Source organism: Crotalus tigris, unplaced genomic scaffold, assembly GCF_016545835.1.
Source record: "Crotalus tigris isolate CLP2741 ecotype Arizona unplaced genomic scaffold, ASM1654583v1 scf7180000017737.1785205, whole genome shotgun sequence".
Taxonomy (NCBI): domain Eukaryota; kingdom Metazoa; phylum Chordata; class Lepidosauria; order Squamata; family Viperidae; genus Crotalus; species Crotalus tigris.
Window position 1 is genome coordinate 113,369 of NW_024096603.1, and position 24,263 is coordinate 137,631.

The 24,263-nt window shown below is 38.5% G+C and overlaps 1 protein-coding gene across 1 annotated transcript in view; it reads right to left on the reverse strand.

Moving 5' to 3' along the window:
• The window catches only part of WDR25 (WD repeat domain 25), an 81,404-nt gene that overhangs the window by 13,171 nt on the left and 43,970 nt on the right, over positions 1–24,263 (reverse strand). The window contains exon 4 of the mRNA XM_039339671.1: positions 16,000–16,130. Coding sequence (XP_039195605.1) covers positions 16,000–16,130 — 131 coding nt within the window. The remainder of the gene's footprint in view (positions 1–15,999; positions 16,131–24,263) is intronic.

Here is a 24,263-nt window from a genome sequence, read left to right on the forward strand (position 1 = left end):
CCCAAGGAGAAGCCAGGGAGGGAGAGAAAGAAGAAGAGGATTTTCAAGGACTCCCCTCATAGGCCTGGCAGAAGCAGAGGAGTGGGACTGAGACCGACTGGGTTCAGCCCGCCTCCCAGAACCTGTGGTCAGTTTAACAGTAGGAGGCAAACCTATTCCCTTCCTTGTGAATACTGGAGCCACCCGATCAGTCCTAACCCAACCCCTAAGCCAAGCCTCCCCTCACTCTATCAACATACAAGGAGCAACAGGAAAAATATTGCAGCGACCCTTTTTGGAGCCCTTAAGTTGCACTAGGGGAGGAAAAACTATAACCCATCAGTTTGAATATATGCCAATTGTATTGGAAGGGATCTGCTTTGTAAACTAAGGGTGCAGATCTCCTTTGAAGAGGATGGCACAATGGCCATAAAATATGGAAAGGTGATGATGGAAGTACCCCGTGCAGAGGAATGGAGAATGGTGATGCTGGCACAAGCAGTAGAAGCAAATACAAAGTGGAAAGAGTTCAATATGCCACACCTGTGGGCAGAGGACAACCCCCCCCCCCGGTTTTGCAAGGCATCATCCACTATCTGCCAGCTGCCTGTACTGAAGAATAGGAAAGAGTTAAGAGGATTTTTTAGTTGCTGCTGGCTTCTGCCGAATATGGATCCCTACCTTTAGTTTAATAGCAAGATCCCTAAATGAGGCCACAAAGGGGGGGAGATAAAGAACCATTGCGATAGGAACAGCAAGAAAATAACAGCTTCACCGCTCTCAAGGAGGCTCTAATGTGTGCCCCTAGTTTAGGTCTACTAGACTTGGAAAAGTTATTTCAACTGTTTGTAGATACAAAGCAAAATGTGGCAGTAGGAGTTCTCACCCAGAAAATAGGAACCTGGCATCACCCGGTCACTTATCTGTCTAAACAGCTTGACAACGTAGCCAGAGGATGGCCGGCTTGCCTTAAAGCAAGTGCTGGAACAGCGTTATTAACACAGGAAGCTAACAAGTTGACTTTTGGACAAAAGTTAGATATCTACACACCCCATGCTCTTAAAGCTGTCTTAGAAGCAAAAGGACATTTGTGGCTGACCAACCCATGCATGCTGAAGTATCAAGCTCTAATAATACATAATCCAATGATTATATTAATTCAATCAAACTCACTGAATCCAGCCATGCTGTTGCCTGAATCAGACTTGGAAACCACACATAATTGCATACAAGCTATTGAAGAAACTTACGCTAGCCGCTCAGACATGAGAGATGTCCCCCTGCTTGATCCAGACTTTACAATATACACGGGTAGAAATAGTTTTATGCAAGAAGACATTCGAAAGGCAGGATGTGCTGTGGTGATTTTGGAGGAAGTATGGGAAGCTGAGCAACTTCCGCCCGGTACAAATGCTGAGCTAGCTGACCTGCATGCATTAACTAGAGCTTTGGAGTTGGCAAAAGGAAAGTGCATCAATATTTACACAGACTCTAAGTATGCATTCCTAACAGTGCAAGTCCATGGAGCCTTATACAAAGTAAGAGGACTTATAACTTCAGGGGGAAAGGATGTTAAATATGGACCACAGATATTGCGTCTGCTGAATAGTGTGTGGGAGCCTAAGGAAGTCGCTGTAATGCATTGCAAAGGCCATCAGAAGGGAGCATCAGATATTCAATTAGGAAATAATAAGGCAGACAGGGAAGCTCACATTGCTGTACTAAAGGCACCTTCTGAGCATACAAATTGTCTAGCTTTGTGGACCCCTGAGGAACAGGAACAGGGTAAACCAAACTACTCTCAGGAAGACTTGGACAAAGCTGAGATGCTGGAAGCAAGGCAGGAAGATGGTTGATGGATTTTGCCAGACCAGCGAGTCTTTATCCCAGGATATATGGCATGGGATGCAGTGCAACAGGTTCATAAGCAACTGCACCTGGGAAGGGCGGCACTGGCAAATGCCCTGAAGAGAGAGGTCTATATTGACAAAATACACAGTATTGCAGCAAATGTTTGTGCTAGATGTGAGATCTGTTCCACCAACAACCCAAGGCAAGGACCCCAACTGCCTCAAGAACATCAGCCCAGAGGAAATTATGCCTTCGATTCCTTGATGATTGATTTCACTGACATGCCATGCTTAGGTCCCTATAACGCAATGCTAGTCATAGTATGTACATACACTGGATGGTCAGATTGCATCCCTACAAGGAAGAGAAAAAAAAAAAAAAGCAACTGAGGTCGCAAAAGCCTTGCTTCATATTATTATTCCCAGGTATGGGTTGCCATCTAGAATCTCTTCAGATAATGGTCCTGAATTTATCCATAGAGCCACCCAAAAGATAGCAGCTATGCTAGGAATAACATGGAAGCTTGATTGTAGTTTCCATGCTCAATCAGGAGGAAGGATGGAGAGAATACATAGACCATTAAGGAAAAATTGGCAAAAATATGTCAGGAGACTCAGCTTAAGTGACCAGATGCTTTAAATATGGCCCTGGTTGTGGTAAGGTGTGCCCCACAAAGGGAGCTGCTCGTGTCTCCCTTTGAATTATTGTATGGCAGAGTCCCCAACTTACTTAAACCAGGTGTCCAGAACTCTGAACAAGTGGCAGATACTGTTAAATTAGAACAGCTGCAGACTCTTAACACTATAGTCCAGTGGCTACACCAATATGTTCTAACCCAAAGACCCCATGTCTTGGTTACACTAACAAATAATATACCACCGGGACAGGAGGTCTGGGTAAAGGATTGGAAGAGGGAGGTCTTAAGCCCAAAGTGGAAAAGGGCTGTATACTGTTGTTATGTGTTCTCCCCTTGCTATTAAGGTGGCTGAGATCAAATTGTGGATCCATTGGTCCAGGGTTAAATTGGCAGCCCCCACCCAATGGAAAATGAATAGTAACCCAACTCAACCCTTTAAGCTATCTCTGCATCGTAGGAGAAGGAGCCTCTCCCCTTCTGGTGACACCCCGGACGCTGCACCCCTGCGAACGGGAGAGGTGAAGCAAACCCCTGCAGGTGTTACTCCGGAAGCTAACACCCATCGCACGGGCAACAAAAGGTCCCTACCTTGGAAACTGCGTTCACATCATTAGTCTTAAAAGTCTTTTTAATTGGTTATGGATTCCACCCAGAGGATGAGGGAAACTGCCTGTATTAGGAAAGGGCTCATCCCAACAATTTGGGTGGTGGTAATGTTGTTGTTAATCACTGTTATAATTAACTCTCTGTTTCTGTATAGAGGGATCACAGTCAAAGAGAAGGGGGTTGAGGGTGTGCCTGAGGACTGGCTAATTGAACCCGATGATCTGAATATCAGTAAGGCTGTCACCCCATCCCCCACTTTAAGTTCTCCGGAACCTGTATCAACCTCTGTGGGACAGGGTCTTTCCACAAGGGAGGGAGATCATAAGGGAGTAAGTGGTGATGAATATCTCTTGGGGGACCCACGACCTTACCCTTCAGACCACGTCCCTCCTTGTGATGAATGTTTTGTAGACCTTCCTACAGGGAGACACTTTGTTTATATGGCTTTGGTATTGAGGGAACTGGTGAAGACCCTAAGACCTACCTCATGGTCCAAGTAGAACGAATCTATGATGGGCAAATTAGGTCTTTAGGCTGGTCTGTATAATCTGAAGAAGCTAGAAGATGACCCCCTCCCTATAAGTACAACAGCTATTAATTTGTTTATTGAAATGGCTGAGGAGGTGGCAAAAACACTCACTATAAAGAATTGTTTTGTATGTGGTGGTACCAACATGGGGGAGCAATGGCCATGGGAAGCATTAGAGGCCACCCCTGAAATTTATAACATGTTTAATGCTGGAAACGTGACAGCTCGAACTCGCTTCTCAGGAGCTGTGTGGACTTTGGCTACTAACCTGGTTGGGAGGAACTGTTTCTTCAGACACCATACTGTGCCGGTAGGACATCTAATCTGTTTGGGATATTGGGATCAGGACTATGTAAAATGGGTCTCTCCTGGTCAAAGCCCAGAGCCCACTGAATTTGAGGGAACTCTGCTCCCCTATCTTAAAGGCTCTCAATATATTGTCTGATACTATTGATAAGATTCGAAGAGCAGTATATTAGAATAGGTTGGCCCTAGATTACATCTTGGCAAAGGAAGGAGGTGTTTGTGGAAAGTTCAACCTTTCCAATTGTTGTTTGCCAATTGATGAGACAGGAAAAGCCATTAAGCAGTTGACCACTGAAATGAGGCAACTTACCCATAATGCTGACCTAGAATGGAAAGGTTTTGACTTTACCCAAGTGTTTACATCTTGGTTTCCCAAGCTGCCTGGTTTGCAAGCCATCGTGGCCCTCGTGGGAATCATTGCCCTTGGTTGTCTAATTCTACCTTGTATTTTACCTATTGTTACTCGCACCATTTTCAAGAGCCTCTCTATGCTCGTTGAGAAAAGAGCCATAGCCCAGGTCATGGCCCTTGTAGAGGAAGGGGAATATGCTACCTTATGTTATCCTCCAAGGTATGAAACTCCTCAATAATCTTGTGATTTTAGTGAAGTTTCAAGGGGAGGAAATGAGGTGGGCAGGAAATAGTTCAATATATCTATATCTTAATAGGAATGCTTGTTGCTGATAATAGTTAATAGATAATATTAAGTTTGGCTGTGAAATGTAACCTAAATCATATAACCTGTGTGTCATAATTATAGAGATGTGTTCATGCTATGTAGAAACCATTTTACAAGAAGTGTCAGTGTCAACTAAAAGTCACAGATGTTGTAAGATAGCACCCGTGCAGAAAGGTGTGGTAAGACAACCGTTTGTGTGAACTTCTCCTTTTTCCTTGTGTAGCCTCAAGATATAAACTTCTCTGTTTTAGTGTGTTAAAGGTGGATAAGAAGTCATCTATTAGGTTAAGCGTGGGCGGCAAGCTGTATAAAAGTGACACCCTCAGAGTAACTCAGGGTTCAGAATTTGTCATGCTAATACTCTGAACCATCGTGCACGAATAAAAACCTGTTTTCTCCAACCCTTCGTGGTCTTGTCTTCTGATGTAAGTATCGTGGTTTTTCCCACAACACTAGGACACAAAAAGTTTGCCACTATTGAAAACAAAAAGTTCTCCTTAGCCATCAGGACTCAGAACATGCCACTGGGACAAGCAGAAACAACAAAGGAGATATGGGTATGATTCCCTAAGTAATTCCGACCCAAGCCAAGAAGGGCTTTGAAGGTGACTGCCAGCACCTTGAATTGTATCCAAGCAACTGTGGTTCCCTAACTGAAAAATGGACAGACAGAATCACAAATACCACAATTAATTCTCAATGTTCTATCAGGCTGGGAAGAATAATTAAATAGGGGAAGCATGTACAGTATTGCTTATGGGATTCTTCCTACCCCTTAACCAACAGTGATTATTATAGAAGGCATCTCTATTTTCTTTTATGTCACAAAACAATGGGTTGCATTTGTGTTGAATGTGATAATAATGATGCTATCCATTCAATCATGTCTAATTCTATGAAGCAGCTCTCTCCATATTTTCCAATCTTGTTCAGCTTCTTTTGGTTGTTTCAGTTGTTTTATGCTCTAGCTGGTTCAAAACAGCCAAGTTTTTCTTTGTTTCACTTTACATATCTATAAAGATATAATCAGGATATGCATATATATGTTGCCTCTCTATTTCGTCTGTGTATTTCTGTTCTCCTCTTGTATTGCATCTATGCATGTTTGTACGTGTCTGTACATTGCAAAGCATGGAGAAGACTGGTCTACGTCGTAGAATTAAAGGTATGGTCCAACTCTAGGGCACGGTGCTCATCTCTATTTCTTGGCCAAGGGAGCCAGCGTAATTAGGAAGAGGAAAAAAAGGGCTTAGAATGGAATAGTTGGCATTATTCTGAGCAACTCATCTTCAGCATCTGTTATAGGAATGCACTGGGGAATTTTGTTCCAGATTTTTCTTCTAGACCCTTGTTGAATCTAATCATTTTTAAACTCAATCCCTCTTTCGCCAGCTCTCCCTTCTTGCTCCATTCTGTTTTGGAGAGTTATGCTGACTGACAAGAGATCAATAGAGGTACCAAGTCCCTTTGCAAACTTTCTTCCAAGCATCTAGCAGGTTGGGAAGAACAAAAAGGATTCTCAAACAGAATACTATCAAAATGAAGAGACTACTTTTGTTGCCCTGTGCCAAGATTCTTGCTAAACAAACAAAATGATTAAGATTCTCCTTTCAATATTTGCATGTTAATTCTAAACTGAGCTTTATTTCTGCAAATAAATAATTGTACTTGGATAACTTAATAAGAGAAAAGATGAACCCTGTCATAAAAATTAATGTAAACTACTGGTTAGGAGAACTATAGTCAAAATAGACAGTGTTTTACATATTAAAAGCCTTCTTCAGCTGGTTGCTGTTGCCTTTCGAACAAAAAATTTGAAGTGGAAGCAAGTGGAAGTGCCACAAAATTTTTGAATGATTTCAAGCTGCACAAAAAATTTATAAATTTCTGATTGAAAGGGAGCACTCCAATAAACACATTGTACAGGAAATTGTTGCTTGGCAACAGGAATCTTTGGAAAGGAGAGAAGATAAAAAGATCAGATGGGGAAAAGCATGAAACTGTAGAGAATGCTTGACAAGCAAGTGGAGTGACAGAAGCTAATTATCTGTAGAGAGAACATAAAGGTGAGAAAAAAAGAAGCAAAGCAATAGCAACTGCGAGTCCTAGAATAAGGGAGGCCAAAATTAAAAGATAGAATTCTCAGAAAACATCACTCATAATGTGACTCTAGGTACCAATGAAATTAAAAAGGAATAGGATTTATTTGTTAGTATGTGGGCCACGCCCTCTCTTTTTTACTCCTTTATTTTTTGAACAAGCTGTTACACAATCTTGGAAACACATAAAGTAACTTACAAACTGGTTCTTTTAGCTACATTTTTCAAAATTTCAGATGCTCTATTCCAGACTTCTGTGGACTTGCCCAGGATTGAATTAAAAATTGTCTAATCAGCACTCTCTTTTTTTTTAATAATTTTTTATTTTTCCAAATTCTCCCCCATACATATACCGTAATACTTATCAGATATTAACATACATTCCCTCCACACTCACATACAGATACTTTTAACAAAATGAAATAAATACATACACATAACTTTTGGTGTTGCTCGCCCATTTCCCCTTTCACCGTATCCACACTCCTTCTTCTCTACCTTCTTTCTCCCTTTCTTCTCTTCCCTACTTCCCTCTTCTTCCTCTCCTCTCCTTCACCACTCTCCTCCCCTTTCCTCTTCCTCCAACCTTCCTACTTCCTTCTCCCCTCCTTTACTCGAACATTACCCCTGAATTATATCTGAAGAGGGATGAGAGGGAAGAAAGGAGAGGAGAGAGAAAAGAGCACTCTCAATGACGTGTCTCAATCATGGGTTGCAAGTCATTTTCCGAGACTCACAATATTTTGGAGGCACAGTATACTGCTGGAAAGGATGGGGCTCTGAGCAGGCCATGGGAGGTTTCTCCTGGAAAAACAGCAGCAGGGTGTGTTACTTCAGTTTGCTTCAGCAGATTTCCCAGGAAAATAGTTCTTGGCAGGCCAGGCTACATTGTCAGAAACCTGAGACCTCTTGCAGCAAGCAGCACCACCCTCTGGGAATTCTTACCGACTTTGGTGCTCTGAGACCGCACCAAGTCTTTGGTGCAGAGACGCTCAGCTAGGACAGAGTAGACAGGGGCTGCTCAAGGGGGAAAAGGAGGCAGCAGCCAAGGAGAAGGTCCAGACCTGACTGCCTGCTCTCTGTTGGACAAGGAATGGGAAAGAAGGTACCCAGCAAGCAAAATTTGTTTGTTACACAAAGGATAGAAAGAATGACGCTGAGACAAGCAAGCAAAGATGATTTTGGACAATTCTAGAACAGATTTTTTAGATTGTGTTGTTCTAGATATGATCATGAAATAAACACACCCTCATATAGAGTACATAAGATGGTGTTTTAGCTAATATAAAACATTGCCAGCTAAATGGTCAAAGTGAAATAGCTATGTTACACAACTCTTATTCATAAGTAGTGTTTTGCAGTTAAAAATAGCCTATTTACTAGATGTATGTTTAACTACATATTATTATATTTTTCTCCCTATTTGACTCACTAGAGATTTTGAATCAATATAAGAATAGACTTCACAGTTGCAGCCTTCAGGCTAACAAACTAATATGGCATTAATACAGTATTCAAGACAATTTGAGTTTGAGATCCCTGGTCTATGTGCAAAGCAAGCTCTATTACTGACTAAGTCTCTCTCTCTGAAGAATCTTAAATATGTTAAGATGGTTTGCAATCTTTTTTTGCGCTACTTTACAGCTTATAGCCTATGGCAAAAAAGTTTTTAAATGAGACAAACACATGGGATAGTCATCCAGAAAAATGCCTTCTATTATATCAAAACCAGATATAAGTGAAATCACTTCATAGGCAACAATATCTACTGAAATGTTAAATGTAATAAACAGAAATGTAATTCCACATCAGGGCTAATTGGCTGTGTCCAATGTGGGAAACACAATGAAGCAGTCTAGAATTCTGGCAGCATACACAAATTTATCCAAGTGAAGTTTATCACAGTGATAAAGTCAAAGTTAAAATTACTCTAAAGGACAAAGAATGATTTTTCTGTTACCTTGATGATAGATGTACCACTCCTTCTAGGAGCTCTGAATATGCTGTTATAAGAGGCAACATTTTTCAGCTGAGAGACAGGACACACACTTTATTTATTTCATGGGAGAACTATGAAAAATCTTGTCAAATTGTCATTTGGTGCCAAATTTTATATTAAAAACTGGTTGCTATTCCAAGGATTGTAGAAAAGATACCTCAGAGCCACATGTAGCCCACAGGTTGTCACATCATTGCTAATGAATCTAAGTATGGATGTCTGTTAAGTTTGTAAGTGTTGCTGTTCTCTGAGCTTGCTTCCCTTTGTGTAGGCTAGGTACCAGCATCAATGCATGTTGGAAGTAGAGTTTGCTGACTATTTATATGTGATAGCTTGTTCTACTCACTTTGATTAGATTGCTGTTTCTTCCTGATTGTTTCTTTTTTTTCTTTTTGAATGAAGTAGTTTTTTTTCTTCTTTGATTATTCTTGTTTATCTGATCCTGGTTCCTGCTAAAATGGGTGCTGGTTAATCTTTCCAAGACAAGCAGACCTTAATATGCCTGTCTGATCACACAACTGTTAACCATATAACCATAAAAGATCATTCAGGCACATGAAAGCTGTTGAGGAAGTTTCAATGTTATGAACAAATGAAAAAGCTGAACTCAAAGCACTATTTTTGTGCTGTTCATCTGTCAACTTCAAGGGGTTGGGAAGGAACTCAGCAGCATTTTGCTTCTTTTGCATTAAAAAAAATGCTGGAAAGATAAGCACTATCTTTTGGCATTATCTTTATTTACAAGAAGGCCTCTAAGGCCACAAGAGGCCCTAAATCATCCTTAGAAAATACAAATGATGGCTAACATTTTATGCTACTACTTTATGATTTGGAAGGATGTCCATCATCCCCCCCCCCAAAAAAACCCAGGTAAATTAAATAAATGTCAGGAAAATTCCAATAAATTAAGCCTTTATTTGTAAGCCTGTAATCTTTTTTTTTTAACTCCTTGTAGACATTCCAAAGGAGCAGAGTGATACTATCTCCTTTTATCTTTAATTAAATTAGATTTCTCTATAATATCTAAATCAAGTAGTTTCAAAATAAATGTGAATGTATAGTTGGAGATTTGAACTTATGTATGTGATACTGAACCACAGTGTTATGCTCAAGGGCATCTCAAAATATTATTACCGAACAAAAAAGGCCTGACTGACCAACAAAATCAGTGCAAATGGGTATATTTCATTTAGGAAAACAAACATCTGGGCTTTTGTCCTTAAAATAGGAGGTGGCTTAGTACAAATGTTGAACAATAAGCTACATAAGGTCAGCAAGAAATATGTTGGCCACAATTAGCTATCCTAAAATTTTAATCAAACTGGTATGAAGTTTTTTCATTAAGAATTTTTTTTTACCACATTAACTCTGAATCTTATTATGTTATTCTCCTCTGTTCTAGGATTATCAGTAGATATGAGCCACAAACTTTCAAGCATGTCTTCACCTATGATGAGTAGCACATTCTCTTTATTAAACTTGGTGTTCTCATGAACGTCTCAAATTCATCCTTATGGAATCACAAGGTAAATACGATTTTTCTAGTAAAGTGAAGTAAACAAAAATCAAGGAATGGCAAATTCCCTGTGCATCTGAAAAAAAGGAGAGATGGGTTTTTAAAAATTCATATAGACTCAGAGTTTTCAGCAGTTTTTCTGAGTAGAGTGGCAAACAGCAAGGCTTAAAACCCAATTTAAAGGAAAACAGGATCCAGGCTTTAGCATGTAAATAAAAAAAATATTTCACGGATCATTCAAAATGAGAAAGTACTATGTAAAATGTGTATATTATAGGACAGGCATTCTGTATATGCATTGCAATGGCAAAGCAACTGGAAAGTCACCAGTCAAATGCATGGATATATATATAATATATAGAGTGCAGTACTGCAGGCCACTTTAGCTGACTGTGTTCAGCAGGTCAGCGGTTCAAATCTCACCGGCTCAAGGTTGACTCAGCCTTCCATCCTTCCGGGGTAGGTAAAATGAGGACCCAGATTGTTGGGGGCAATGTAAATATATATATACATTGCTTACTGGTGTACACCGCTTAGAGAGTGCTTGCACTTAAAGCGGTATATAAGTCTCATAAATAAATAAATAAATTAGAGACATTTTCTTTTATTTCAAAACTATAATCTATTTAACATAATTTAAATATAGGTAAACAGTTTAGTTCAGTGTACCTACTGTACAGGGTGAAAGCATAATCTATCTAATTGTGTTTTCAATCAAAACATGGCACATCAACAGATCTGCATGCATAGCCCATTCCTTGTTCAAACAGGAGCCATAAGCCTAGAAGGAACCTCAAGACCAGGACCTGCTTCTAGAGGGATAAGTGCTTCCCCATCAAGTCTCGCTATTGGAACCTCCCAAGCATCCTGAAGGACAAACAGTGACTCCATCTTACTACCATTCAGTTTTAAGTTGCTCTCTCCCACCCAGCTCTTCACAGCTTCCAGATGCTGGGATAAGATCTCTATCTCACCAGTATGTCCCAAACTAGTAATGCAAAGCTGGATATCAAGGAGATACTGAGGATACTGCACCCCAAGTTGACAGATGATCTCACCTAGCAGTTTCATGCAAATATTAAACAGTTGGAGGAAGAAAACCAGCCCCAATAAGGTAGCAGGCTCTTTTCTACCATTCTGACTGGATGCAGCCATTAAAGAAAGTCTGGCACTACTGTAAACAGTGCCCCCAAATCCCAGATCTCAAAGCCAATCCAGAAGGATACTAGTGTCAATGGTACTGATACATTTAACAGGATCAGGACAGACATATTATCTTCCATCCAGAATTTAACAACTAAAATCCACTAATGCAACCAAAAATTCTAAATCCTGACTGATAAGGCTGACATTTTATCTTGGACATGCTACAGTTTATTTTGGAGACTCTACATTTAATCCCAGAAAGAAAGCAGAAGTGGCTTTGGGAAAGAGGAAGGGAGTAATAAACCATTAAGAGATGGGGAAAAGGTGACTCAATCTTGAGAAAGAGGAAAGTGAGAGAAAGAAACTGAAAATAATCACTTGTTTTTGTTAAGTATAAGATGTGATAAAGAGAAACTCCAACAGATCTTCAAGGTTCTATTATTTTACTCACAAAAATAAATCACATTTGTGAAATCCCTGCTGCTTCTGTTTCTTGACCTTGCCAAATTTAAAACACTGACACTGTCTCTGCAACCTTTGCTAAAAAAAGGAAGTTTGAATCCTAAGAAGAAAGTGTACCATAACCTCACTCAAAGCTGCCAGAAACACCCTCTCCCCCAAAAAGGCGCTGTTAATCTTTCAGATCCAGAGAATATACTCTCTTCTGGACACACAACGAAGCCACAAGGAACAAGGGTTTAGGCTACAAGTAGCAGAGGACATTGTCGAAAGCATCCCATTTCCTCAGTAGAGAAGATAGACGTCAAAATGAATCCCAGATATCCTGGCAAGAGGTCCCAGATGCCACATTAGACTCTGTCCAAGTGAAATCCAGACTCGAGCAACTCTGATGAGTTCATCAGCAAAATGCTGATAACTGGTTTCAAATGCAGTTTATTTATTTATTTATTTATGAGACTTATATACCGCTTTAAGTGCAAGCACTCTCTAAGCGGTGTACACCAGTAAGCAATGTATATGTATATTTACATTGCCCCCAACAATCTGGGTCCTCATTTTACCTACCCCGGAAGGATGGAAGGCTGAGTCAACCTTGAGCCGGTGAGATTTGAACCGCTGACCTGCTGCACACAGTCAGCTAAAGTGGCCTGCAGTACTGCACACTAACTGCTGCGCCACCTCGGCTCATCCTTCCCAGAAGGATCTAACATTAGTGGATGACAACACACTGATGCAATAAGAAGTAGGAATTCTTTGCTTCTCCTATCAACACTGAGAAGGCTAAAATCCGAGTATAAACCCATGCTCAGTCAGATTTATGTTCTGTCCACTTTCATCTATAATCGAGGTATTTTCTACTTTATATCCTAGAGAACTTCTGGAAACCAAGGGGATGACCTATATTATAGAGAGTAAGGAACATGAACTTGAGAAAGGTATGCAAGATGCATCCAGGGCAACAGAGAGTGAAGCATATTTTCCTATCTGATTGTGGATAATGAGCCAAAGAAAGATGAAGTTGCATATCAACCTGTCAGAGTGTCTGCCAAAAGAAGTGAACTGTGGACCCCAATCTGACATCAGGTGTTCTGGTAACCTATGTAGAATATGTTATTTAAAAAGAAACTTGCAACATATTTGGAATATGTTATTTTAAAAGATACTCGTCACATTTTTGTCTATGGGTAGGCCTGTACAAGGAATGAAATGAGCTACCTTGGTGAAAATGCTCCCTTTGACAAGAAGCAGCTCTATGATGAAGTTGAGAGATACAGTTTACCAGGGTCTTTCTGGTGTTGGCAATGGTAGGCGTTCTCCAACTAGCTGCCCTGAATGCCTTGAATAGGCAGCAAACAAGGCATGAAGGAACATATTTCCCAACTTCATCTTGAGATGTGGCCACCAGAAATCTCTGCCCATCAAGGGCAGAATTTTGAAGAGACCAATGGGATATCATGGCACAATTTCAGAACTATACCACACAGAATGTAATACCAGACTTAAAAATGTAAAAGATTCTGATCCAATGTTCAATATTCAATATTGAAGAGGATTATTAGGAGTGGCCTCAATTTTGCTCTGATGGGCCCAGGTGGTAGTAGTCTAGGTGCTGCTGTTTTTGTAATTTGTGAAGCAGATTTGCTATTGGAACATTGATAGCAGCATTTTTTTTTCCTGGAGGCTGAGAATCAGTATCAGAGCGTTCAGATTACGGTTTCCTGGAAAGGTCATGGGCTCCTTTATCATGGCTACTGAGGATGTAAGTAATTGTAAAATTAAAGCAGGAGAAAAACAATGACCACTGAATTTGTCTTATGGTTCAGCTTCCTGATTGTCTGAAGATGCTCAAGACTGTGATTGTTAAGATTAGCCTTCTACTAGATATTGGATCCCTTCTAACAGATGTTGCCCAGTTTCAAGGCAGCTTTAATTGCTAGCATTCCTTATCCCAGATGATGTACTTTTTATTAGTTATATTCAGTTTCTGCAAGTCATACCCACAGGGGAACAGACTGGAGGAGTGTTGATCTGCCTGGAGGGATACTGCTCCCAGGGCTACATCAGAGGCATCAGTCTCTACAAATATTCTCAAGGCCTTGCTGGACGAAGGATGAGCTGAGAAGCAAATATAGACTTTAAAACTTTGAATGCTTTCTCTCATCCCATTGAAAAGATACCTTCTTCTGGAAAAGATTGGTCAATGTGCTATGACTTTGACAAATCAAATAAAAGACCAATAATAATTTGCAAAGCCCAGCAGGCATTATATGTCCTTGCCTTGGTAGAGGCTGCTAAGACAAGACAGTTTTACCCTGATCTTGGTTGTGCTATACTATGCAACTTACAGTAAAAAGTCTAACCTGGATACTGTCTTGTATACCAACATACCATTGCCTGCATTCCATAGAAGGGAAATTATATGCAGTGAACTGGGATGTTATAAAGCAAACCATTGCAAAACTGGTTTAGAACTCACTGTAATAATGAATGATGCATATGCTTAATAAATCCAGAATGAACCCATTTCCACAACATTTCTCCTACCATGATTTTTCTCCTCAATCAAAATGTATGACTGCATAAGAGAAGAATTGTTTGGTGAAAAAGAGACTGACTGTGTTCCAGTAATAACCCATGGTTAACTGAATAATAGTTTACTGAAATAACCTGAACCATAAATGAATTCCACTGGTTTACACGACACACTTGGCCCAAAGTAACTAACACCATTTTAGCTAGCATCTTGTACTAAGATTGCCAGTTTCTATACTTCCCATACCAATACCTGTTTTGCTATTAAAAAATATCCTTATTTCCCTACCCATCCATCACAACACATTACTGGTCACAGAGAAGATGTTTCAACATACATATCCTGCCAAGTAACCTGAACTGGATAACATTAGAATCAATCTGACTGCAAATAATGACATCAGAAATATTGAAACATATTGTAAGTATTTTGATTAAGAGGTCAAATCAAAATACTAAAAGAATATAAACTTGGAACAAGAGAGATTTAAATGTAAATAGGATGTAAAATTATTATTAACAAAGAAAAGCTCAGAAGTCATACAAAAAAGGGGTTTTGAAACTTCCAAGTTGAATATTGGTAGAAAATCCAGTGGGACCAGCAGTGTGGACTTCAGTAAAGCCAACAAATGCCAGAATATTCAAAATATGTCTTAGAGCAGACATGTTCTTTCTTGTGAATATCTCTCTATGGATATTAAAACACCAAAATATTAGTCCTTAAAATAACTTACATCATATTCAATTGCCTTAGACCAGTGTTTCCCAAACTTGACAATTTTAAGGCATGTGGACTTCAGCTCCCAGAATTCCACAGCCAGCGTCCTCATGCCTTAAAATTGTCAAGTTTGAGAAACACTGCCTTAGACTATTCTCTGGAGAACCTGACCACTGCCCTCTACTGTGCTATAACGAGAGACAATTATTACTGCATAATTAGTCAGTTTCCTTTTATATGCAACCTCTTACTTTTACCATATGAAATAATAGTTAATTATCATATTCTCCTTCTGTGTAGTACTTCCTGTAAACGGAACATTATATGTTCTGTAACTGTGTGTCATTATCATGATTGCTTGGCAGTTAAGTCCCACTGTGCTTAATCAAATTTTCCTCAGATAAACAGAGTGATCTTTTGATATCAAACTTCATGATGATAGATCCACACTCTAACATTAAAAATCCAGAAATAAATGTTAAAGGTTCTTGCAGATAAACAAAAACAAAAAAAGAAAAAAAAAACCTCTGGCAGACAGTTTCAAAAACTCACAAATTGCTGCTTATTTCAGCAAACGATGCCTTACTAATAAATCAGTTTCAACGGGTGAAAATTACCTTTTAATAGTTATCACAACTCTCAGAACATGCACAGCAGTAAGTGACAAGGAAATTAAATACAAAATAGACTTATCAAACATGCCCCTACTTTTTCTTCTTTATCTGGTTTTTGTTTTAGAGAGAATGTATCAAGAATTTTAGCTGTTTGCTTTTACATCATAGTGCAAAAATAATAGAAATCATGTTCCCATGCTATTTCAACAGAAAATGCCAATTATTCTCTCCAAAATAATATCATTAGCTACCCACATAGATTTATTATTTCCAGGATGGTTATCAAAAGCAAGTTCAAATAATTTTGATTTCAATTTTATTTTTACCTTAGAAGACCTTATATCCCAGGCTTTAACTTCTGGACTGAATCCTCCACAAAGAAACACATTTGGGTCAAGAGGATGAAATGTCAGGGTGCTGATTCGAAATTCATTCCTGCTGCTAAAAAGCTGTGCTGCTAAAATAACAACAGAAGGAACATCAAGATTGACTTTTTTTGGAAGAGTTTATATTAGTGTACATAAGTATTCCCATACTGTAAGCCAAATGGAAAATTATAGAGATAAAATAAATATGAGAGCATTTGTTAAAGGCTTTGTTACATGCCTTTTGAATAATACAGAAGGATTCTACATGAATGAATCTCAGAGGAGCTACTGTATTTGAATGTTGTCACCTCTATTCTTATTTCTGTAAACACTATCAATTATAAAATATTTCAGGGCAGTTTCTGTGATTCTGAGGATCTTATAAATCCAAAATTTGACACAAGGAAAATAAGAAAAACCATTGTTTTTACTCCCCAGTTTCTCCAACACATTTCAAAGCTGATCTGCAACCATTCTGTCTGACCTTAAAAATACAGGATATGCAGGGAACACCATGAATTAAACAATGCTCCTGTTCAACTGACTGGTAAAAACATATAACAGAAATTATTCAATCACTGTCTGGCCTCTAAACTACCACAAATCCTGAAGCAATAAAAATCATCTCACTTCATGTAAAAGGAATGTTAAATTGTTAATGCTCCCGTGCACATTTTGAGTTCGTGTCATGTCCATATCTATGATCATTTGTCAAAAAACGTAAAAAATCTGAGTGGTTATTATGAGGAAAATCTTTTCAGATGCATAGCTTCCTTTTTTCTTAAATTTAAAATCCCCCAGCAAACTGCAAAAGTGAAAACATAACTTGTTAGCATTTTTTGTAGCCGATAATACCAATAGATATAGTAGAATGCTGCTATGGCAACAAACAGGGGATAGGGAGAGAGAGATACTAAACCATTTCTATAGATTTCAAAATCAGGAAGTTGAAGTTCAGGGTCAGGAGGCAGAGTGAAAAAAGATCCTCACCCATGGAAAAGTCAATTATCCTCTAGAGTTCTGCAAAACTGCAGTGTTGCATAAGAAAATAGCAGTTTTGCTCTGGTTTCCAACAAATCAGCATGGAACAAGAAAAAGAAGATAATAATCCTAATGTAGTAGGAACACTGGGATTTGGAACACATTCTGATGTCATGCAAACAGTCTAAGAGAAGTCCTTGGTAAACTAGAAAAAGATGGAATAGACAACATCACCACCAGATGGATCTGTAGCTGGCTGGTAAACCCTACTCAACGAGTAGTCCTCAATGGCACTACATCCATATGAAAAGAAGTAAGCAGTGGGGTACCACAAGGCTCCGTCTTAGACCCAGTACTCTTCATTATCTTCATCAACGACTTAGATGAGGGAATTGAAGGGGAACTCATCATATTTGCAGATGACATCAAACTGGCAGGAGTAGCCAACACCCCAGAAGACAAACTCAAGATCCAAAAAAATCTTGACAAACTTGAACAATGGGCCCTATCCAACAAAATGAGTTTCAATGTGGAGAAAAGCAAACCATAGGAGAGAGAGGATATAAATGGCCACCTCAACAATGGAACCATTTGAGCAGCAGTTTGGTTCCCTGCCAGCTCCAGGTCTGACAACATATTCAAGATCTGAGGGCTTTTAGGAATAACAAAAGGAATGGGGCTAGTCTAATTTCAGAAAGACCAATGTTCCATAAGGCAGCACTGCAACAAAGAAGTCATGTCTCCTTGGTCCCATCAAATGAAGCTCCTTGGCCAATGGTACTTACAACATACTTACTCTGCCAGATCTAGCGAGGCAGGCTGATGCAACCAGGGAGAGCTGCTTCATCAGACAATTAGGTCCCCTGCCATGAAGGACTTTAAATGCTAAAAACAGCACCTTGAATTGGACCAAGAAGCAAACTGGCAACCAGTGCAGCTCATGGAGCAGAGGTATAACATGTGATGCTCTAGGAATGTACATATTGCTTGGGCCACTGCATTCTGTAGCAGCTGAAGTCTTTGAATACTCTTCAAAGGCAGTCCCATGTAGAATGCATTGCAATGCTCCAAACTGGAGGTGACCAAGGCACATGTGATGGTAAATAGGGCCTGCCAAACCAGGACCAGATGCAACTGGCACACCAGACAAAACACCAGACAAGACCCTCCTAGCCACAGCTGCCACCTGCTCCTTGAGCAGGAAGCATGAGTCTTGGAGGACCCTCAAATTGCAAGTATGGTAGGAAATACACTGCATATACTTCAAAGTTGGTAGGATCTAATGAACAGTATACTGGCTTGCATAAAATAATGCAAGCACACTGCAGTTAAAGCTTGACTTTGATAAACGTCTATGAAGATTCTCTGTCATCCAGATCATGGTTGTCCCAAAGGTGCTTTTTTTGAGAGGCAACTGGACTTTTTTGTTTTTCTTTGAAGACATTTTGCTTCTCATCCAAAAAGCTTCTTCAGCTCTGACTGGATGGTGGGGGATGATTTATATCCCTTGCAGACAGCTAGTCATTTGCATTCTTTTAGAGAGTTGTTAGGCTACTTGGAGATTTATGTGTGTCCACAGGGTCACCTGCAAATGGGTGTGGAGCCTTCTTGGAACTGCTGAAAGGATTGTGTTGTGGAGCTGGGCTTTTGGCAGGATGTTTTCTACCCTGTGTCCCTTCACTGTTGAACACAAGCACAGGCTGTGAGGATGAGTCTGTGTTGTCTGCATCTCAAACTGAAATGCAAATGGTCCTATAGTCTGCATTTCTTTTCTGGAAATCCCTTCACATTCCTGCACCATTCAAAGGGTGTTTATCCCAAAGTGCGTAGCTAAATGTCTATGGAGATTCTCAGTCATCCAGATCATAGTTCCAAAAGTTGCCAGAGGTGGAGAAATGTGGCACCAAAAAATAATCTTAAAGTTTTTGTAACTAGGATATTAAAGAGATGCAGAATAATTCTAAAACACAGAGAAAATAAGGATTGGGGGGGAGCTATTAAAACATGGATCTGCTCTGAAGAATTTTGTGAATTTCCATTCCTTTTTCAACCAGAAACCTGCTCAAGTAGAACAACAGAAGTGTACTATGGAAAATAGATTTAGTCAGTTTTCCACTGTGTTACTGCAGTTCAAGGGAATATTGCACATTTGAGACAATTAACTAAGGTAAATTATGCAAATAACCATCATGTACACTACTGAACAACATTTCAGCAATGTCTCCCGTAAGAGTCAGACACTATCTCATTAAATGAGACCACTGGACTTCTCTTCTCTGACTGTAAGGTCTTTAGGAAAACAATAAAACATGCAATATATTTGTCAGCAAACCTCCATAGATTAAAATATATTTTGTTGCTGATTTAGGAGAAAAAGTGTGGGAGGGACACTGAATTTTTCTCTTAAATCAAGTAAGGATTTGCATATACTCTCAAGTAAGGCATTGGCTGTTCCCATGGATACATTCTTTTCTAAATTTAATTGTATGTGGTAATCTTTACAGATTCCTGTGGCTTAATACCAATCGCCTTTGTAAACAACCCTTCTAGAGCTCTAAATTAATGCCCCAGGAAATTCAGCTGTGTGGATTTGAATGTTATTTTCTGTTCAGTTCAATTCTATTTATCAAACTAATGATGTTAATATACAGTTTAAGGTGAGAAAGCAACATTTACAATATTTTCATTGTTTTCCTATTTTGATGAATAATATGTATTTTGAATGCATTGTTTATAAAAAAAAACACCTTCTTTTCCTATAAAGTCTCCTTACAGGGTTAAGATGGAAATCATTTCCTAATATGCAATAATTTGATGTAATGCTTCCTCCAGTTCTCCCATAACATGATGAAACAATTCCCTGATGATTAAAGGTGAACTGACAAGATCACACATATTTATTCTCAATAATTCAATCTGGTATAAGCACTGAATACTTGCTCATTATCAAAACAAATTTTAGACTCCAGTTATGAGTGTTTTGAAAAAAACAGAAAATCTTTGTCCTTTCTTTGCAACATTAACCGATTATATATTTTTAAAACAGAGTTGCAGTGTTTCTGATCCTCCTCACCAACATGTACAAAGGTATCAAGAACCTTTGCAGTTTTATTGTGTTCCAATTGTCCTTGCCTGGGAAAGCCATATTCTGGAGCAAAAAGCAGCTGTTTTTCACTGGATTGAGTACTGTAATGCCCAACCAGGGATGTATTGTAAGCCATTTCTTCCTAGGTGTGTTAAATTCTTGCCAAGATCTCTGTTATTTTATCAACAGAAACCAGCTACTCAGCAATATTCAACCTAAGTCTATTTAAAATATTTTTCATTCATTTCATTCAATCAAGTAGAGCCTGGGTTCTCAGGAAAATCAATAGTTGTCCTCAGTGCTTTTTTTGTCATAGAACTCAGCGGAATGGAGTTCCGGCACCTTTTTTTGACAAGATTTTCCAAGTTTTAAAAGTAACTTTTGAAAATTTAATGTTTGGTCCACCTGGACTTGAATTGCCCTGTCGAGCATAGCAGGTCAGCGGCAAAATCAAAATCATTAAAACGGTGCATGCGGGCTGTTTGTGTGTTGAGTCTGATGCATGCATACTTCATCTAGCTGTTCGGCTTGTGGCACTGCTCAGCTTGTGATTGGTCATGTAGTTGTGCACTGAGTGTTTACTGCAGGCGACAACCATTATGTTTTGTTATACAACTGATGTGTGTGTGTGTGTGGTACAGTAATTGACTACATGCAAAAGGTAAATATAAGATTAACAAGATGTGAGTTTTGGTACGTTTTTCTTACAAAAAAAGCACTGGTTGTCCTCCTCTCTAATTAATCTTATACAACTTTAGCTCAACAGTGGGCAAGTCTGACCATGACTGCTAAATATTAACAATTTTCCCTACCTTGTTGAAAACTAATGTAATTCCTGTCCTCTCTCATATTGTGTCTCCATCTTGCCATCCTTAGCTTACTCTACCCCAATGCTAAAGGCTATTTTTGCTATCAAAAGCTTTTTTATACTTGCTCTATCTACTTTTAAGATCTCAAACAGATTTGCAACTTAATTTGAGATTCTATCACAAGATTAAATCTTCCTTTTCAACCAAGAAAAGTTGTAATCACAGACAAAAAATATTTACAATAGAATTAATTAAATTTCTAGAAATAATATTATCCAGAATTAGAGACAGGCTTGTCTCTAAATACCAATGGCTACAGAACATTAGTGTGAGATATCAGGTGACCTCATCTCTTATTGATGGGCCTCCAAAAGGCATAGAATAGTAGACTAATAAGCTATTAGTCAACTAATAAGCTATTAGTCGACTAATAAGCTATTAGTAGACTAATAAACTATTAGTCCAGCTCAGCTGAATTGGAGTACAGGAAATCATACACTTCTCCAAATGCATGAATTCAAAGTAAGGCATAGAAATTGTCTGATCTGAAGTACAAACTGCTGTGAAATCATGCCCTTTGTGGCAAAAGAGGTAAGCTGGAAATATATACAGTATGATCCAGAAGGTTTCAATATTGTAATTTAAACAAAAGAAAATATTTCTCAAAGAAATCTTTCAGAAAGGATGGGAAAGGATGAGAGAACAGATAAAGGCAAAGCCTAACTTGTAAGAAAAGAATCAAAAGTTCTTGGGAGACACCATTTTCTCCTTCGCTAGGTGTCACAGGAAGGTCAGTAGTTTATCCTAATCTCTTCCTGGGCTGTATTAAAACATGTGGCATTTAATTACTGAGGATTAGTTTCCTGGTCCTGTCTTCCATTAATTAGTGTTGTTCCTGAGCATCCTCAGTCATTGAAAACTTAGTGATATTGACTGGAAAATATTCCATATTTTCAGGATGAAGTCTCTGACAGTTAGGTGTTTTTGGGTAATTAGGAGAACATAGGTAACTGTGAAGGGGAAACTAAAGTTTTTCAGATGAATATAAAGCCAAACATTTATTTTAGGCAATTCTGTGATACGGCAACAGCTGAATGTTTGAAACTTACTTTGTTAAGGACAGAAAATGTTTTGCAGGGATATAATAAAAGTTCAAAAGCTGTTGTTGCCCGAAGCAATCTCTAAACAGAACCACAGATAATGCTTCAAAGGAAGAGTTTCTACTTCTATTGTCTATTGCCTCTAAAGTCATTGCGTAACAGTACCCAAAGGGAGAATGCAAAGGGAAGATGCCAATTCTTTTCATTCTAATTTTTGTTTCCATGTTCAAAGAAGATATGGAAAGATAAAATGGCAAAAAGCATTAAGAGTACTGCCAAAAAGCTTTGTTGGCTGCCATGGAAAAAACACCCTTCAATATCCACCTTGCTATTATGGTCATTTTACCCAGGAACTCTCATGCTGTCTAAAACAACATAGAAAATATACCTCTTTCCCTTGACATTTACTCCAGAATCAGATTGCCTTTACAATTTCTTAAAATGAACATTGTTTTAATGTCATTTAAATAAACCTCTACTTTACAGTATTGGTTTATGACAAAGAACTAATCCTTGACTTACAACCATTCAAGTAGTGACCATTCAAAGTTACAATGGCGCTGAAAAAAGTGGCTTATGATCTGCTTTTGCACTTACGACTGTTGTAGCATTCCCATGGTCACATGATTAAAATTTGGGCACTTGGCAACCGGTTTGTATTTATAATGGTTGCAGTGTCCTGGGATCATGAGATCACCATTTGTAACCTTCCCAGCTGGCTTCTGACAAGCAAAGTAAATGGGGAAGCCAGATTTACTTAACAACCACATAATTCCCTTAACAGTGAATTTGCAGTGATCTGCTTAATAACGGTGGCAAAAAAGGTCATAAAATGGGGTGCAACTCACTTGACTACTATAAGTCCAAAGACAGAAGACAATTGTTGTCTTATCTATTTTTTTCACTGCTTGCTTTTAATTGTTCCCTTTGTATAATACTCTTAACTCCTTCAAGAAAAAGAACGATAAAAACTTAGAAAACTGACATATGTCTCAAATTCTTGAATAAGATTAACAGTATAATTTGCAAGCAAACATTTGCCTATTCTAAGCAATATGAAATTAAAATTATATTTTTTTAAAAAATGGCAAACGACCTAGGATACTTTAGCTATTCCCTTCTCTCTTGTCAATAATGGCATCCTTTTGTCCCTCACGTTTACTGCCATTGCCTTTGAGTTCTCTTTTAACTTAAATCATTCTATCTTCAACTTAGTTTCTTTTCCACTTTCCTCAGAATATAAGGTGACATTGCAGAACTGTCAAAATGATGTTATGGAAAAAATACAAATAGGATGGGATCACCTTAAGCTATAAAGCAATAAAGATATAAAAACAGACACAGAGCTATATTTATTTTAATCAGTCACTAGGAGCACAGAGATGGTATCTCATATCCAGTTCAGGGAAGGCAAGCAATGGTATGTTTTTTCACATCAGCCTCCTTGAGATATATGCAATATGATGCCTACAGAGCGATCAAGTTAATTATAAATATTGGCAATCTATTATTCAGTCCTTCTTGGTCAAGCAGATTAGCACTCTAAACAATTATGTTGATATCTGTGGCTCTGCCATGCCCTGAGTGCATAGAATATAATGACAAAGATATTTGTCTATTTCTGGTCTTCAATATGTTTGGCATTTATAAACCATGTTATAAGTAGTTTCATAAACATGGCTGTCATGTTGGGTTTTCCTAGCCATACATTATCCACTTACCAGAAAATTAAACTGATGAAGTTATTCCTATCAACAGAACTTATTTTTGTCTTTTTTCTGATTACACTTTCAGATAAAGTACCCACCATTTTAATTCATAAACATTCTCTAATTCTGGCTGGAGAATTCTGGGAATGGAAGTCCACATATTTTAAACATGCCATGATTAAGAAATATTAATATGTTTGTAGGGCAGAGTTATCTATAGCAATATAAAATAAAATAAATTGCCACATTATTATACTATTGACTAGTGACTTGCTTTGTGGATTGTTAGCTGCCTCACTTGCATGTGGTTCACTCTCCTGGAAATTAGATATGTTTTCAGTACAAAGTCAATAGATTTGCATTATTAAAACATCTAGCTTCTCAAGTGAACTTTAAGTTCTACCTGCCAATTTATAGATTTTTTTTTCTTTCAGATGAGGAAACATTGAGCAACTATTACATCTCTTCTTTCTTTACATACTGACAATCTGAAAGTATGGTTTAATTATTTACTTGTAGCTCCTAAATTATTTTGATC